Source organism: Diabrotica virgifera, chromosome 9, assembly GCF_917563875.1.
Source record: "Diabrotica virgifera virgifera chromosome 9, PGI_DIABVI_V3a".
NCBI classification, from domain to species: Eukaryota; Metazoa; Arthropoda; class Insecta; order Coleoptera; family Chrysomelidae; genus Diabrotica; species Diabrotica virgifera.
The window spans coordinates 213,673,414-213,687,646 of NC_065451.1; the positions used below are offsets into that span (position 1 = coordinate 213,673,414).

Here is a 14,233-nt window from a genome sequence, read left to right on the forward strand (position 1 = left end):
AAAAAATCACGATTTTAAGAACAAAAATATTTCGAATTTAAAAAAAACCACTTTCCTTTATCCTTACAAAGATACGTAAAAAAGTGTAATAATCAAAAAATAGTTTTTTTTTGACAAAAATTTTGGTTTATTTGTTTTTCCTATCACACAAAAATTGACGAAGATATGATTGATTAAAGATCGCGCGGTAGCGCAACCACAGTCTCTCTCGAGCCCTTTGACCCATCACCGTTTCAAAGTAAAAGGTGTTTCACTACATATTATAACGAAAAAAGTTGAAGCTCTTTTAATTACCTTCAAAATGGTTGTTTTATAAGTTGTGATAGCTTCAAAATTGAAGTAGTTATGGCCCAAAAACTAAATCATACATATTCAATGTTTTAATTTAGGGGTAGTTTTAAGGGTTAAAAAACTTGAGCATATGATTGTCCAGCATAGCTTTTTCGAGAACGTGGAACGATATTTAAATCCTTTTTATTTTATCAAAAGAAATTTTTTATACAATTTTTAATCGAGGGGTTGATTTTAAGGGTTGAAAGGGGTTAACAATTAAATAATTAAGATAGAGAACGTAGATTTATTCTATATTTAAGTCTTCCTGTCAAACCAAATTAATTTTTTGTAAATTTTTTCTATTTAGGAGTTGTTTTTAAGGGTTGAAAGGGGGTTATTAATATAATAATTAAGATAGAGAACGTAAAATATCTTTACTCTATATTTAAATCTTTTTATGTCATACTTAATTAATTTTTTGTAAATTTTTTCGATTTAGGGGTTGTTTGCAAGGGTTGTACGGTTTTCAAGGGGATGTGAGTTTAACATGAGGTTATTGTGTTAGAAAACACTTCACAATGTCACTCTTTATTATTAAACACGTTTTCTGGCGATAAAATTGCTCAATGTCAATTTTTCCATTAAGGGGTTGTTTTCACCCCTTAAAAATAAAAAACGGAGTTCGGGTCAATATCACTTTTGAAGTTAAGGGTAAGATAAGCCTAATTCCAAATTCTTGTGTAAATCGGTTCATAGTAAAAAATTTCGGAGGTAAAACCTATTATACGCTTGAATGACTGCACTATATCGAGAACACGTAGCATCGCAAAACTCTTACTCTTAGTTCTAAGCTAAGGTCTTTGTTGCAAAGAATTGTTTTTATTTTTACAAACGCATTTCTTGCTATTTCTATCCTGTCCTTATTTCTGTTGTTTGATCATTTTTCTCTGAAATCCAGGTTCCTAGGTATTTGTCATAGAGGTATACAGGGTGAGGCAAATAAAGGGCCTATTAGAAATATCTCGAGAACTAAAGGCAACAGAATCATGAAAATTGGAATAAAGGGTTTTTGAAGGATGATCTATTAAATGAAAATATTTTCATCTCTTTGCAACTTCCGGTAATACCGGAAGTTGCTTATAACTTCGTTTTTTTAAATGGGACACCCTGTATATTTTTACATTTTTTGATTCTCTTCGATGTCTTCTTTTTTAAAATATGAGGTTTTGTAATAGTATACAGGGTATTTTAAAAGATAATTACGTTTTTTTATTAATTTCGTAGCAAAATTAACACCCTGTAGAATTGTAGTAGTTTGACATCTAAAACTCTACTTACGTTCAAATGATTTCTAATATACTCTACTATTGTTAAGAATCATTAGTACAGCTAAATTTTTAATTTTAGTATACAGGGTTGGTCGAAACTCGGAATGAGTATTTTCTAAGTTTTCTTAAAAGGAACACCCTGTATTTTAGTATTGTAATGAAATGATATTTTGTGGTACTTTTTTATTTCTTAAGCATTCCCTATACCTAACTGCTTTAATTTGTGCTTAATTGTTAATCGCACCAACAATCTCAACTAAGTAGGTATTTCGATAGCTAAACCATTATTGGTAATTTTAAGGACCAGTCTGGATTAATATGTATTTATTTCTGAAAAATTATTTGGGATTGGGTATTTTCACAGCCAACCTAATAAAATTTTACGTATTTTTTGTTGCAATTAATGTTTAGCTTGAATCACCAATAACTCACAAATTAAAGCAGTTAGGTATAGGGAATGCTTAAGAAATAAAAAAGTACTATAAAATATCATTTCACTACAATACAAAAATACAGGGTGTTCCATTTGAGAAAACTCAGAAAATACTCATTCCGAGTTTCGACCAACCCTATATACTAAAATTAAAAATTTAGCTATACTAATGATTCTTAACAATAGCAGAGTATATAAAAAATTATTTGAACGTAAGTAGAGTTTTAGATGTCAAACTACTACAATTCTACAGGGTGTGAATGTTGCTACGAAATTAATAAAAAAAACGTAATTATCTTTTAAAATACCCTGTATAATATTACAAAACCTTATATTTTAAGAAAGAAAACATCGAAGAGAATCAAAAAATGTAAAAATATACAGGGTGTCCCATTTAAAAAAACGAAATTATAACCGGAATACGAAATTATATCCGGTATAACCGGAAGTTGCAAAGAGATGAAAATATTTTCATTTAATAGATCATCCTTCAAAACCCCTTTATTCCAATTTTCATGATTCTGTTGCCTGTAGTTCTTGAGATATTTCTAATAGGCCAGTTATCTGCCTCACCCTATATATTGACATAGAGAGAGTGTCATTCAAAGCGAAGTGACGACACCATTAGTGCTGTTCCACTCTTACGCATATTAAGCTGCGTTGTCAGTTAGACAGTTGTCCTCCTCTTCCGTGCCTATACTCACACCTTAATGTCATCTTAGTTTTGCGGTACGATGTGCTAGAAAGAGATAGCGCAAACCAGTAGAAGAGATCTTGTCGTCAGGACGCGTGGAGTGAAGGCTCACTCTATGTTAATATATATCTCTATGGTATTTGTATTTATCAACCCTTTCTATCGGTACATTTCCCAAATGTATTATTGTTTGTATGTTTGTTTTCTTAGTTATTATCATGTATTTGTTATATTTATGTTGCTTTAAATATGTTGTAGGCGACTTTTAGCGGCAACTGTGAGTTTTAAAAGAGCTGGACTGCGACAAACGTTTTTGCGTACTTTTGCGCTACCTTTATATTTCTTCTTGATGTGGCTGTTCTATAGAGAAATGAAGGTAAGTCACAAAAAAGGTTTAAGTGCAGCAATCAATGATGCATACCCATATTTTAAACTATTTATATTGTACCTTTTCTCACAAAGAACCCCGCAACATTCCTATAGCGACACGCTTCATTTATTATTTTTTAATTGCTAATTTTAAATATTAACTTTCTTTTCTAAACGAAAATAATATGGGTCATTTAAAATTCATATGTCTTTCGCTCCTAAAATACAAAACCAAATTGTATAAAATTAATGTTTTTTTCTGGGAAACAAATTCCCCATTAAATAGTTACCTTATCAGACCTTATGTCAATAAATCACTTTTTAAATGCATTCGAAGACGCTTCTTAAAACTACAGAAGTGTTTTCAGCTTTAAAACACCAGATAAAGGGCCAGCCTCTTTATGTTGATAAATTAGTCTTCAACGTAAAACCACAGACATGTGTTTTTAGTTCAGCCACATCAGTCGATACAAAACCCCAGCAGGCATCGGTTGGTCATACAACTCTCGCTGGGCCCAAACAATAACAAACCCTCTTATGAGATATAAGCACGCCTTTTTTACTCAAAAATAAATAAATATATTACTGTTCGTTGTTTTACACTTATTTTAATTTAAGTTAATTGTTTCCGTTAACCACCAACGGAACATTCCTTATGGAAAAAGTTCGGTGAATGATAGTTGTCAGTACGTAGATTAAAAAAGTCCGTGGAACCTAGGTCTGAAAAGCTATTATTCTGAAGCTACAGCTTCCTGAAGTTATTGGGCTCACATACTCGGTGTACATTAAGTTCTCTACTTCACGGTCAAGTAAACGAAAATATTTTTTATTATTGAAAGAAAGGGGACTCATTTCCTTCTTGCATATTTGCGTGTTGCAAATATGCAATTTGTGGTGAAAAATGGAAGCATCGTATTTTAGTCTTCAGAAAACCCGAAAAGTCCTTAGAAAACAGAAGTGCGATAGAAAATGTGTTGCTAGAGCGATTTAAGAATTATCATGTTTTCATTAATGTTTCACACTTATGAAATTCCGCCTTACCTTTAGAAAACTACTGACCAGAGGCGGATGTACGGAGGGGGGAATAGGAGAATTACCCCCCGTAACACGGTCCAAAGATAAAGACAAAATTGTTGAATCATAAAAAATATATTAGCTTGTACAAAACTTTAACTACAGACAGACAAATTCCACCCAATACACTCAATACTTAGACAAATTAAGGGAACTCATTGCATATAAATTATTATCTATGTTTGTTACGTAGTTTGGGTTTATCTTTTTTATGTATTTTGGTTGGTGTTTCATTGGAAGTCCCCCCGCCCAAGGTGAATGTCTAAATATGCCACTGCTAATGACGCGCCTTCAGAAAACTGAGGAACAACCATAACAACTGCTACTAGAGCCGCACGAGACATCTCACGTTTTCACGCATGCAGAATATAAATGTTTGTTTTGATTTTCAAAAAGACGCGGAATCATATACAATTTGTAAAATGAAGAACTACGGCACTGATATATACTTGCTGCAACGAAAATACCTAAAACATTACGTTATTGTGTATGCAGAATTTCTTTTAAGCTTTTTTAGATAAAAAAATTGAGAGAAAAAATTGATTTTAGAGAAGAAAATCTAAAATTTAGGGAAAAAAATGAGAAAAATCCTGCCATCTGTTTAACTTTCTTGCGTAAAATAATATATCGTATCTTTTTTGAAGGTCCTCAGTCTCTTTGCATTTATTTTCAAAGTATTTTTCTTTTTCCTGCTTTATACAACTAATAGAGATAAATAATCTTTTCAGGATTGGCAACATACATTCATATCAAGAAATGGCTTAATTTTGAACTGTCTGTGCTGTGTTTACTTCGTTGGAATAATAAACACCATATTAATCTGTAAGCTCCTATTAATTTCACTACAAATACATTACTTATTAATTCTCTTGTATCTTTTAGATCCTATATATAGGACGAGGTACTACCAAGATACTCAAGAAGGATTATATGGAGGCACGTTGTTTCTGCTAACCTACAATTTGGTTTCGCTGCCTTTCTCATTTCTTTCGACAGTTTTGTCTGCAGTTATAATTTTCCCGTAAGTATATGTGACAATTTCATAGATTTTCAAAGCGGACATGTGATAAGAAAGGGAGAGGATAGGCTACCAGAAAGAGCACTGAACGCTAGAATACAGGGAAAGTGACCGGTTGGAAAGCCAAGAAAGCGCTGGGAACACAGTAAATAGGAAAAGAGCAGCCACAGACAAACAAGGGTGGCGGCAAAAAATAAAGGAGCCTAAGGCTCAATTTGGGCTATAGTGCCATAAAAGAAGAAGAATAAGAATTTATTTTGCCAATATTTTGCTTGTACCTACTAGCATCATCTGTATTGTCTACCAACATCTTTCGAAAATATTCACTCATGTTTATTTATTCACTTCTTAAAACTAAATAAAGTCTTTCAAGTACTTCAACTAAACTCTACACAAAATCAACAACAAAATGTTCGGAAAATACAACTAAAAAACTATTAAAGGTAAAAAAACGTGGTACAAATATAAACAAATACAATGTTTGGCAGTTTGACTCCCAGCGGTGTGATAAACGTCAAAGTTTTGGAATGCCCTATTATCTGGGGAAAAATTATTTTTTCATATTCGAAAAGATGGCATTTTTTCACTAATTAAAAATTGTTATCTTGCTATAATGAGGAATGAAGTTTTAAACAATAGCAAATAATAAAACTCTTTCTTTTTAGGTTAATTATATCATTCGACAATCCTGTCGATTTCGTGTACTTCACTCTAATATTATGGGCTTGTTACATCTTCGCAGAACAGCAAACCATGGCGATTTTAATGATTGTGAAGGATTACATGAAAGCCGCTATATTTAGCATTTATCTGACAGTGGTGTGCATTACTCTTGGCAGCGGGATATTAAGGTAACTATCAATAATAGACCAGGACTAATCTGTAAAAAACGTCTATTTTTGGATGTGAGAGGTGACACCTTCAATAATAATAATTGACTTATGCTCCTTCTTAAATGTGCCCGGAACATTAATAACAAAATTAAAATATTTAAAAATTTCGAAAAACATCGATTTTTGTTCTGCTTTCTTTGCTTATAACTTTAAAACGATTCGTTTTGGAACAAAGTCGTACAAAAATAAAATAAAGATAATTGAATTTTGTATGATATACGACTGGTCAAAAATGTCTTAAGGTATTACCTTTTCTGCAATATAGCAATAAATACAAAATAAGGGGGCAAAATACGCCTGTTGTTATTCAATGTTTCTTAACCACTTTGGTGGCACTTAGAACCTTAGTAATTCGCTTAGAAAATTCTTATAACTTACGTAAACGGTCTACCAAATTTCATTAAAATCGACCTAATAGATTTTGCATAATAAATTTGCAATCTAAATGTTTTTAAAAAAGTTCAATTTTTTTAAAATCTTTCTGAACAAAAAGTAGACCATTTAGAAGTTGGCTAATTTTTTTACATATAAAGAGGTGCTCTACCTATCTAATACACTTTACAGAATTAAAATCGGATTATTTAAGGGGCCTCAGCAATGTTTTACAATTATAAACAATTTTTTGGCTTATAAATAAATAGCTTTGTTTAATAATAAAAAAAATTAATTTTTAGCAATGCAAATAATTAAAACCGGTATAATTTAACTTAAACTTTCAAATGCTGTCAGCAGAATTGCTATTTTATTTTTTAATCAAAAGTTATTCGCGTTCAAAAATTGCAATTTTTCGATTTTTTGGAAGTTCCACTGCGTTTATCTCCAAAACTATGCATCCTACGAAAAAACTTGTAAAAACATTTTTTGCTTAGAATTGCCCAAGAAATACAAAAAATGTTTTATTTTGCGAAAATTCGATGTTATGTAATTCCTCAAGTTCTTTGTTTATATCAATCTTATCGACATCCGGATCAACTGTTACCCAAAAAATTCATGTTCTACGGGTCAAAATACATAAAAAAAACTTAAGTAAGTCCATCTGAATAAAGGAGCCCGTAGCACCCCCTCCTGGCCACAGCACTAATTTGTTTATAAGCCAAAAAATTGTTTATAACTTTAAAACATTGCTGAGGCTGCTTAAATAATCCGATTTCAATTCTGTAAAGTGCATTAGATAGGTGGAGTGCTTCTTTATATGTGAAAAAAAGAATGTGTGTGTACTTTGTACGCACGTAAGAAGATATTCTTCTATTATACAGTGAGCACGTAAAGGTTGGAATAAATTCATTTTCTCGAGAATGGACGACTTTGGAAAAAAATCCTAAAACAGGCAATTTTTATTTTTAAATTACGACTTTTTGACATATATATTATACTAGTGACGTCATCCATCTGGGCGTGATGACGTCATCTATTATTTTTTAAATGAAAATAGGGATCGTGTGATAGCTCATTTGAAAGGTAATTCAATTTTCTATTCAGTAATATAAACAATAACATAATTATTTATACAGGGCGTCAAAAAAAAATTTTTTGAATTAAATTTATTGACATAAAAAGAAGAATGTGTGTAATTTATTTAATTCAAAATTCATTTTCCTGCTATTAGGAAACAGGAAAAAATGTTTATTTGGCAGATAAATATTGTTTTTTGCTTAAATTCAATATTAAAGCAGCCACCCACCAGCCTCGTGACAGTTTAAACATTTAATTTAAGCGAAAACCATGATTATTTTTCAAATAAACATTTTTTTCTGTTTTCTGAGAGCAGTAAAATGTATTTTGAATTAAATAATTACATACATTCTTCTTTTTATGTCAATAAATTTAATCCAAAAAAATTTTTTTTGGACACCCTGTATAAAAAATTATGTTAATGTTTATATTACTGAATAGAGAATTGAATTACCTTTCAAATGAGCTATCACACGACCCCTATTCTCATTTAAAAAAATCATCGATGACGTCATCACGCGCAGATGGGTGACGTCACTGGTATGATATATATGCCAAAAAGTCGTAATTTAAAAATAAAAATTGACCTATTGTGGGATTTTTTTCCAACATTGTCCATTCTCGAGAAAATGAATTTATTCCAACCTTTACGTGCTCACTGTATAATAGGTAATTTAAACGAAGTAAATATACTTAAAAGGTTATTTGTACTTATTTTATTTAAAAATCAAACTAACTTTCTTATCTACCACTTTCAAAAAAGAAGAATATCTTCAAAAATTATATAATAATATACTTACAATCATAAAATCTATAAAAAAAAATAAAAAAATAATAACTTGCTTGGGGCTTGAACCCTACATTATTTTGTTTACATTTTCCAAATAGATAGGTATTGAAACTATTAGGTATTTCCAACTGAAACATTTAGAATTACGTACCTGCGGCTTTTCAAAACTATTTAAAAAGTCACTATAATTATAAATTTGATTTTATTTCTGTCCACACATCAATAAAAACTAATATTATACAATATTTTTGTTTACCGATAACCTCCATATTGAACAATTATTGACAGATCATTTCAAAATTTCAACACCCAATCAGAGCCCGTATAACAACCAATACCATACTGTCGGTGTGCGCATGCGCGCGGATCAATCAAATTTTACCCTCAATCGATTCGCCGCTAAAGAAGAATATCTTCAAAAAATTGACAAATCTTTGTATGTTCTAGTTTTTGTAGTGCAAAATTTTAAAAAAATTTTAATTTTTTAAAAAAAGTTTAGATTGCAAAATTATTATGCAAAATCTAGTAAGTAAATTTTAATGAAATTTGGTGGACAGTTTTAGCACATTACAGAAATTTTCTAAGCGAATTAGGAAGGTTCCAAGTGTAACCTAAGTGATGGAAAAACATTGAATAAGGACAGGCTTGTTTTGCCCCCTTATTTTATATTTATTGCTATTTTGCAGTAAGGGTGATAAATTAAGACATTTTTAACCAATCGTATCTGATAGAAAATTTAATTATCTTTGTTTTATTCTTATACGACTTTGTTCTAAAATGAATCGTTTTAAAATTATAAGCAAAAAAGTAGAAAAAAAAAACGAAATTTTTTGAAATTTTTAAATATTTTATTTTTTTTTATTAATGTTCCGGGCATATTTGAGAAGGAGCACAAGTCAATTATTATTAACGAAGTTATAACCTAACTTAATCCGCAAAAATCCGAATGCCACCTCTCACATCCACCTAAAAACATATTTATCCTTCCTGGTCTATAATTACTCTAGTTATAAGTTATTATGTTGAAATCATTATTATCAAATTAGTTGTTTATTCTGTCATTGTTTAAGTATCTGTCTATTCTCAGTCTTGACCTACGCGAGGGATCAGTGTTCTCGTGATGTAGTCTCATATGGTTCATAAATTTCTCTTTCCGGCCCCTTAATTCCTACATTGGTCGGTCGTTTCAAGATTCCTGTAATCTGATGAACCTATATTGTTGCATATCTGTGGCAAAAAGTTCATCTAATGCCATCCCTTCTTTGTGAACACACACACACACACACACACACACACACACACACTATATTGTTGCGACCTTTCTCGTGATCTTCGATCTTCTCCTCCTCCTCAGTTCATTATCCTTCGCAAGGATATGATGGCATCATGATGTTCAATTGACTGTGATTGAGCTTGATGAGATCTCTCATATCAATATCAATATCTTCATATTTTGAGTGTACATTCTCACTAAATATCCACAATTAATAATCTAATTGTTGTAGTTGAACTTTGTCAGGGAGTCTCTTACTGATCTTTCTTCTTTCTTCTTCGGTTCAATTTTTCTATTCTGGACTAGCTGGTACTTGTTTAGTCCCGCTCATCGATTATGAAGTTCTTTGAGATATTGGAGGATTTCGAGATCTCAGCCGCAATTGGTCCTAAAATTTCCTAGGTATCTACTTGCCTCATGATTAGTAGGCTTTGCTAATGTGCAATTTGGATCTTTTTGAGCTGATATCGTACTTGTCTTTTATGAATTTTCTATGGCTGGTTTGGGGAGCTGAGTAATACTGTTGTTCTGAAGCTATTTTCTTGTGGCATTTTTACAATTTTAACTATTTATAATAATATTGTGGCTTATTTCCCATTATATCAGTTAAAACTGAGTAATACGTTTCGCTATATCTTCTAGGTTAGTTGTAGGGATATTAGAGGCTGTATCTAGTTTTCTGAGTAGGTTCCAGACAATTAGACGGTTTTCGAGAGTTAAAGTAATTATATGCTTAAAGTTAAGGTTTTCTAGACTTTCCCTCTGAATGGTGAGTCTTGGAGAATTCAGAGATTCTATAAGTTTTTCACATATGTCTGGGTCTCAGGTTTGCTCATGTTGATTCACACAGGTCTCTACATTCTTCGATCCAGCACTACACGGAATGTAGGATTTGGTTAGGCCACGTGGAATGCGTTTTTTAGCGAAGTTAATTTGACAAATCTTTTGTAGTTCATTAATGAGAATGCTACTGACTGATCCACTACTGAAGTCTCCTGTATATATTGATGGATGCGGGAATGAAGGAAGCACTTCTGGTGGCCATATTGCTTTTGGGTTGTATATAATAATTATTGTGATTATGTCTATTACGATTACCAGTATGAAGAGTTCTTGAGATGAGTAAGAGTATATGGTGTTAACATTTTTTATGTCCGTTCTACAGTAGGTAGCACTGCAATATACAGGGTGTAACAAAAATACAGGTCATAAATTAAATCACCTATTCTGGGACCAATAATAGTTCGAATGAACCTAACTTATCTTAGTACAAATATGCACATAAAAAAAGTTACAGCCTTTGAAGTTATATATGAATATATCGAAAAATATTAGAGATTTTTTATTGAAAATGGGCATGTGGCATTTTTATTGCAGGAATATCTTAACGAAAAAATTATAGTGAAATTTGTGCACCCCATAAAAATTTTATGGGGATTTTGTTCCCTTAAACCCCCCCCCAAACTTTAGTTCCAATTAAATTATTATTTTGATACCATTAGTTAAATTCAATGTTTTTAAAACTTTTTTGGCTCTTAGTATTTTTTCGACAAGGCAGTTTTTATCGAGTTGCGGCTTCTTTTCTAATATGTTTACATAAATATTTTATGGGGATTTTAAATGTTATCCTTTAAACCCCCCAAATGGTTGTGTACGTTCCAATTAAACTATTACTGCGATACCTTTAGTTAAACACAGTGTTTTTAAAACTTTTTTGGTTCTTTGTATTTTTTCGATAAGGCACCTTTTATCGAGATGTGGCTTCTTTTTTAATATGGTTCAAAATATACCTAAAAATGTAAATCATAATAGTTATTTTCCTAACAAGTGCAGAAAGTCATTCTTTTCCGCACGCGACTGCAGTCTTTCGCAAAAGAGACTTTCTGCAAGAGTTAGGAACAATATTTTTTCTAAGACTCTTTAAAAAAATTACCAAATCTTAATCAAGTAATTTAATTAATATGAAAATAAATACACAAATTAATTCTTTGACAAGGTTGTCAAAACCAAACTTTCAATATAATTAGTTACATGACGACGATCTTGGTTTCCATGACGATGATTCAAAACGACTGTTATTGTCTACCGATTTGACTTTCGAATATTATGTCAAAATAATTTTATTTCATCGATTTGTCGCGTTAATTTCATTAAAACAGGAACACAATAAGATATATTTGAAATAAATTAGTAAATAATATCTAAATATTAGTTTATGCATGTATTATAATTACTTTAAGGCCATATTAACATATCTAAATTACCACGCGTGCGGAAAAGTAAAAACCGCGTGCGGAAAAGTAACACGCGTGCGGAAAAGTGCGGAAAATTATCAAGTCTCTCTAATCGTACTTTGCCATATACATACAAATATGTGGTGGATTTGAAAAATATGCAAAATATCTCGATAAAAACTGACTTTTCGAAAAAGTACGAAGAGGCAAAATTTTTTTTAAAATATTGTGTTTAACTAATGGTACTACAATAATAATTAAATTGAAAAGTACACAAAAGTTTGGGGGGGGGGGGTTTAAAGGAACAAACCCCCCATAAAATTTTTATGGGGTGTCTAAATTTCACTATAATTCTTTCTTAAGATACTACTACCATAAGAATGCCACATGTTCATCTTCAATAAAAAATCTCCAATAGTTTTCGATATATTGGAAAAAATCGATTTTTATTTTGTAACTTCAAAGGGCTGTAACTTTTTTTATGTGCACATTTGTACTAAGGTAAGTTAGGTTCAATCGAACTATTCTTGGTCCCAGAATATGTGATTAAATTTATGACCTGTATTTTTGTTACACCCTGTATAGTGTGGATGATTAAGTGAGGCAACTGATCTATATCCTGCAATGTGACCATAGTTGTTCAGTTAGAAGTGGCAGCAGTGTGTGTTTTCTGAACTATGGCTATGACAATATTGTTTTTCTGCAAAAATCTTGCTTGTGTATCCGCTCTTGTTTCGGCTAATGTCTGTAATGTTTATTTGGTGTACTCGGATTGTTGATCCAATTATCAGAATAAATTATTTAATTATTAATTCAATTAGAACTAGTGTGTACCTTTTTATGTTAATTTTAAAACACTTATTTTAGGTCAATGAAAGGCTTACCAGAATGGCTGTATTACGCCACCTACGGGACTCAAGCACGCTACGCTGCTGCCTATCTAAATCGCAAAGTGTTTACCCACTCTGCCCTCAGCAAAGCCCTTCCTTTTGATCTCCTGCACAACTGCACTCAAATCAGCTTCGAAACTTCTATCTTGAACGGAGCCAACAATGCTTACTGCAGATACGCCAGTGGACAAGCCTTCCTCACGGAACGATACAGCAGAGATCCCACGGAGGTCATTTTTAGCGGAGTTCTGGAAGAAGATTTCAATGTTGGACTCACCTGTGGGTTTGCACTGGGAATGATCGTTTTTAATTTGTTTTTGTATCTGATTCCTTTGCCTTCTTTCATTAAGGCAAAGTTTAGGGAATAGATTAAGGTTTAAATAAAGTTATTTATTTATTTGTTAGTGTTTTTTTTTATCAAATCCCAAAAGCCCTATTTTTTTTGTACCCTTGTATTTAAAGCAGCCTAGATGGTCATGGGACAAATGGGGTGAATAAGAGAGAAAAAACTCACGGCCTAAACGTTTTCGACGCCGAAAAGTCAAAACCAAAATTCATAATGCAGTAGGGCAGGGAAATTCTAGGGAAGACATACATAACAGATCTGTTTGAGGATAATAGACAAGAACCGGAAGAAATCGACAGCGAAACGGGACCAGAGATCACAATGGAGGAAATCGAACAAGCAATACGAAACGCAAAAAACGGAAAAACTGTAGGTCCAGACGAAATACCTGCGGAATTACTGAAATGTCTAGACGATGAAACTCTACCTGTACTACTGGATCTGTTTAATGAAGTATATAAAACCGGAAAAAACCCTCAGGAATGGTTGGTGTCCACCTTTGTAACAATACCAAAAACAATATATGCCAAAGATTGTTCGGACTATAGGACAATATCATTAATAAGCTATTCCCTCAAAATATTTCTAAAGGTGATTCATGGAAGATTATACAGAAAGCTAGAATATGATATGGATGATACCCAATTTGGGTTCCGCAAAGAACTTGGAACAAGAGAGGCATTGTTTGCGTTTAATGTCCTCTCTCAAAGATGCTTAGATATGAACCTGGATATTTATTCCTGTTTCATCGACTTAGAAAAAGCGTTCGACAGGGTCCGACATGAAAAACTAATAAAATTATTGAAAAACAGAGATATAGACAGACGAGATTTACGAATTATCATCAATCTGTATTGGAATCAAAAGGCCAATATAAAGATAGAAGAACAAGAATCCGAGAATGGGAGGATTGAGACAGAGAGGACATCGATACAAGAGAGGAGTAAGACAGGGCTGTGTTCTGTCCCCGCTACAGTTCAACCTGTACAGTGAAGCCATATTTCAGGAAGAGATAGCGGAGCTAAGTGATGGAATCTCTATAAACGGAAGAATAGTAAATAACATCAGATTCGCTGATGACACCGTTATAATGGTAGACACCCTGAAATCGCTACAAGAATTGCTAAATAGAATTAACGATTACTGTATTCGATACGGACTAAAAA

The 14,233-nt window shown here is 32.1% G+C and overlaps 1 protein-coding gene across 2 annotated transcripts in view; it reads left to right on the forward strand.

The window, feature by feature from the left end:
* The window catches only part of LOC114337362 (ATP-binding cassette sub-family G member 5), a 117,808-nt gene extending 104,688 nt beyond the window's left edge, over positions 1 to 13,120 (forward strand). For both annotated transcript variants that reach the window (XM_050662527.1, XM_050662526.1), the window contains exons 7-11: positions 2,987 to 3,104; positions 4,900 to 4,993; positions 5,054 to 5,192; positions 5,855 to 6,040; positions 12,699 to 13,120. In XM_050662527.1, coding sequence (XP_050518484.1) covers positions 2,987 to 3,104; positions 4,900 to 4,993; positions 5,054 to 5,192; positions 5,855 to 6,040; positions 12,699 to 13,089 — 928 coding nt within the window. In that variant the 3' untranslated portion in view covers positions 13,090 to 13,120. The remainder of the gene's footprint in view (positions 1 to 2,986; positions 3,105 to 4,899; positions 4,994 to 5,053; positions 5,193 to 5,854; positions 6,041 to 12,698) is intronic.
* Positions 13,121 to 14,233: the final 1,113 nt, after the last annotated feature.